This window comes from Helianthus annuus, chromosome 4 (genome assembly GCF_002127325.2).
Source record: "Helianthus annuus cultivar XRQ/B chromosome 4, HanXRQr2.0-SUNRISE, whole genome shotgun sequence".
Lineage (NCBI taxonomy): Eukaryota > Viridiplantae > Streptophyta > Magnoliopsida > Asterales > Asteraceae > Helianthus > Helianthus annuus.
Genome location: NC_035436.2, coordinates 181,105,224 through 181,108,866, shown reverse-complemented (window position 1 = coordinate 181,108,866; position 3,643 = coordinate 181,105,224). Strand labels below are relative to the sequence as shown.

At 43.8% G+C, this 3,643-nt stretch overlaps 1 protein-coding gene across 1 annotated transcript; it reads right to left on the bottom strand.

The window, feature by feature from the left end:
- Positions 1-655: 655 nt before the first annotated feature.
- LOC110933948 lies at positions 656-2,263 on the bottom strand. Its single transcript, XM_022177148.1, has one exon. It carries the CDS (start codon positions 2,261-2,263, stop codon positions 656-658), a length of 1,608 nt encoding a protein of 535 aa, XP_022032840.1.
- Between the last annotated feature and the right edge of the window lie 1,380 nt (positions 2,264-3,643).

The following is a 3,643-nucleotide window of genomic DNA, read 5'->3' as shown; positions in this document are numbered from 1 at the left end:
GCGCTTGCTGCCTTGAAGACAGAGTTCAACAACTTGCAACTGCCGGTTATGGATTTGATAAATGTTGCGCTGCAATCTGATGATCACGTAGCGCAACTAAGGGAAATCTTTCCGGATGAGGGTGAAGATTTGTCATAGGTTGAAAAATGTTTTGGACAATTTTCTTGTAATATTTGGGATGTAATCCCTATTTCTGCTGGTGCGCTGCTGCGCAAGTAACTTAAACACTACCGTGCTTGAAAGTTTTATTATTTTTTTTTGTTTATGGCGTATCTGTACGCTAAGAATAGGATGACGTTTCTATTTGTTTGTTTACAATATCTTGCATGAGTACAATTGCTTTTGTCGAGTAAGGCGAATGATGTTGGTATTAAAGCTGATGTTTGAACTTGTGGCCGTTTGTGATGTTATCACTGACCGTTCATGAAGCTTATTTTTAGAACTACCATAATGTTTTTTGCGCTTACTAAAAGAAATTGCATGCACTTTGTAAACATAGAAATAATAGAAACTTTGCAATTTTATTTACGGATAGAGCACAGAGGCTTTTACAAAGTTTTGTTTAAAATAATTATGTGAAACTTAACTTACTCTCTAACATTTCCGCTTGCTTGATGAATCATGTCTTTCCGCAGGAAACTTATAGAGTTGGTTTTTAGGTTTTCGCCCGTTTGCTTGGGCCTTCTTCACCCCGGGTTATCTGCTTAATCTCTTTGCGCACATTTTGGAGTAAATGTGTGAGTTCGCCGCTCTTGAGGGCTTTCTCTATTTCTGTGCGTAGAGAGATGCAGTTGTTTGTGGTATGCCCGTTATCTTTGTGATATTCGCAGTATTGTGCCGGGTCTTGTCCACACTTGCTTTTCATTGGGATTGGGGGTTTGAATTGATAGTCTTCGGTACTTAAGACCTCCGCCGGGGTTTTTGTTAGGGGAGTCCATTGTCTCTCCCTATTTTCATGTTTGTTCTCCCTCTGCGCGGTGAGTTTGTTGATTGTTGTGCGGGCATCTTCATACGAACGACTTCCAGACTCACGCCATGATTTTTTTGACCTTCTTTCGCCGGTTGAACTTAAGTCCGCAGGCCTATTGTATGGTGGTGGTGGCCTATTTGTAGTAAGATTCTTCTCTGTTTGCGCGTAAACCTTGGCTGCCGCCATTATCTTCTCCCAGTTTTTTGGAAGGCCTTCTGTTCCGGATAAGACCTTAATCATGTCGTCACATCTAACCGCATACTTGAATTGTGTGCGGATTAGTTGCTCATGAACTCCGCCAATCTCTAACACCTCTTTATTGTATCTGGTGATGAAATCCTCCAAACTCTCGTCATCGCGACGCCAAATGTTCATGACGTCAGATGTATCACGAGTGGAACGCCGTTGCTGGCTAAAGTGTGTCAAAAACTTTTCACGCAGATCCTTCCATGATTCGATCTGTCCGATTGGTAGGTTATCAAACCAAATTCGCGCTGGTCCGGTCAGGGTCTGAACGAACAGATGACACCATAGTGGAAGGGTCCACCCTCCAACCAGACCTGCACTGGTAAATACTCTTAGGTGGTCATCGGGGTCTGTTAGCCCATTAAATTTACTGACGTTGGATGGTAATTTAGCTTTCTCCAGTGGAGCCAAAGCTATTTCCATGATGAACTTTGAATTTTCCGCTGCTTCCGCAGGGCGGTAAATCAAATCATAGTTGTGTTCTGCCTCAGGGTTAAAAACTGCTCGAGGCCTGCATTTATTATAATTTGGTTGCAATCGATTGAACACACTGGTATTTGCACTTAAACGATATGTTGGATCAGACTCGTCAGTGTGGGTGTCCCGTTGGGAACCTAACCTGTCATGGACCGATTGTCTTCGGTGAGGATGTGATCTACCATGACTTTCTGTTTGAGTGTACTCATGTTGTGATGTGGATCTAGCATAAACTTTTGTACCCCCGTAAATTGAATTTTCCCGTTGGGACGCGTTTGCCCGAGATCCTGGTCTTCGTGACTGAGTTAAGGGAGCAGTCTGAGCACACAGCTGTGTGTATACTGCGTTTAGTGCCCCTTGAGACCTGACATACCAGGATATTGGAGTTTCCCCTGGTGGTAAAATTGATTGAGCAGGGTTTGCTGGTAATATTTCTGGAGGATCGTTTGCCCGGTTGGATTGAACCTCGTTATCATCCGAGGCATCCTCTAGAATCCCTTCTATTTGAACATTGTTCTCGACATTCGGTCGAGGACCGGTTTGTCGATGAGATGATGAATTTGCTGCCATAATAGAGGATGAAAAGAACTGAATCGGAATGAGATGAAAACTGAAAAACAGAGGAATCGGTGGGCGCCAATGAAGAAACACTAGATAAATGGTCGGAACCAAGTTATCTAGGGGGTTTGAATCCGCATAAAAAGGTTGGTTTCCACTCGATTGATTCAGATCCGACTGATCTTCTTCTCCGATAACTCTGCAAAAAAGAGCACCGTTAGCCTCGCCAAGGGGAGAAAGGGGGTTCTCTCCTTGACCCGACTCCGGTGTGAGAATAAGTATTGGTAATGAAGAAGAAGATGTATTTTGTAAGTGTGCGTAACTTCTATTCATACCTGGGTTTCATCTCATATTTATAGTCGGGAGTCGTTTTAGGCGGGAAAACCCGTTAGTGAAAAGTTGACGGAAGATGCTAACCCCGTAAGCGGTTACATCTCCTTCCGTTAAGCTTCTCGATCTGATGTGAGAGCACACGGATCGTGGCTTAGATCGAAGGTTGGGGATTTTCCACGTGTAAAGTGATCAAGTGGAGATTTCTCTCCGATTGCATGCTTCCGTTGTGAATTCAGGAATGCATGAGATGATGACACGTGTCCAGACGGTTGTAACCGTCTTGGTGGTGCACGATTGTATTTCTTCTAGAAGATTACTGCTGTAATCTGGTGTGGCACCTTATCGTGTGGAGACAGGTGGATAAATAATTCCCAAGTCTGGGTAAATAATATCCAAGTCTGGATATAAAGGCGGGAGTATTTGTCTCAGGATTTTCATCCTTTGTTTATGGGAGAAAGCGCAAAGGTTTATGATTTCCTTTGGGCGCGCAAGTGTTGACAGTTTGACTGCTCTTTAAATCTCTGTTTGTAAGACCAGTGCGCGGTCGCGCAAGGTATAAGGTTGATCAGTAAGGTTTTGGTATGGTCCTTAGCGCTTTTTATGGGGTTTTTGGGACCTTACCCCTTCAGTTAGTGAATCGTACTTCTGAGAATGTGTTTGGGTTTGATGCATTGGGAATCAGTGGATGGCTGATGTGTGAAAAATGCAACATATAAATTACATCAATTGAGGCATAAAACTAACCCTTTTTAGTACTAATGTTGGAAAAAACGCGTTTCTTTCTTCCTTTTGAATTTACAGGACTAAACGAGCTTAAAAGAACAAAAGAAACAAATAAGCAGCCAAAACCAACATAAATAGAAGAAGAAAGAATAAACGTGACATGCCCGACCCCTCAGCAGCATCCCCAAAGCAAAAACAAGAAAACAGAACCTGACCACGGGGCCACGCCCAGCCAGGCATGGGGCGTGGTCAGGCCCTGCATAACAAGACAAACTCTGCAGAAGCTTCTACGCCCACCACGGGGTCGTGCCCAGCTCACCATGGGGCGTGGTCAAC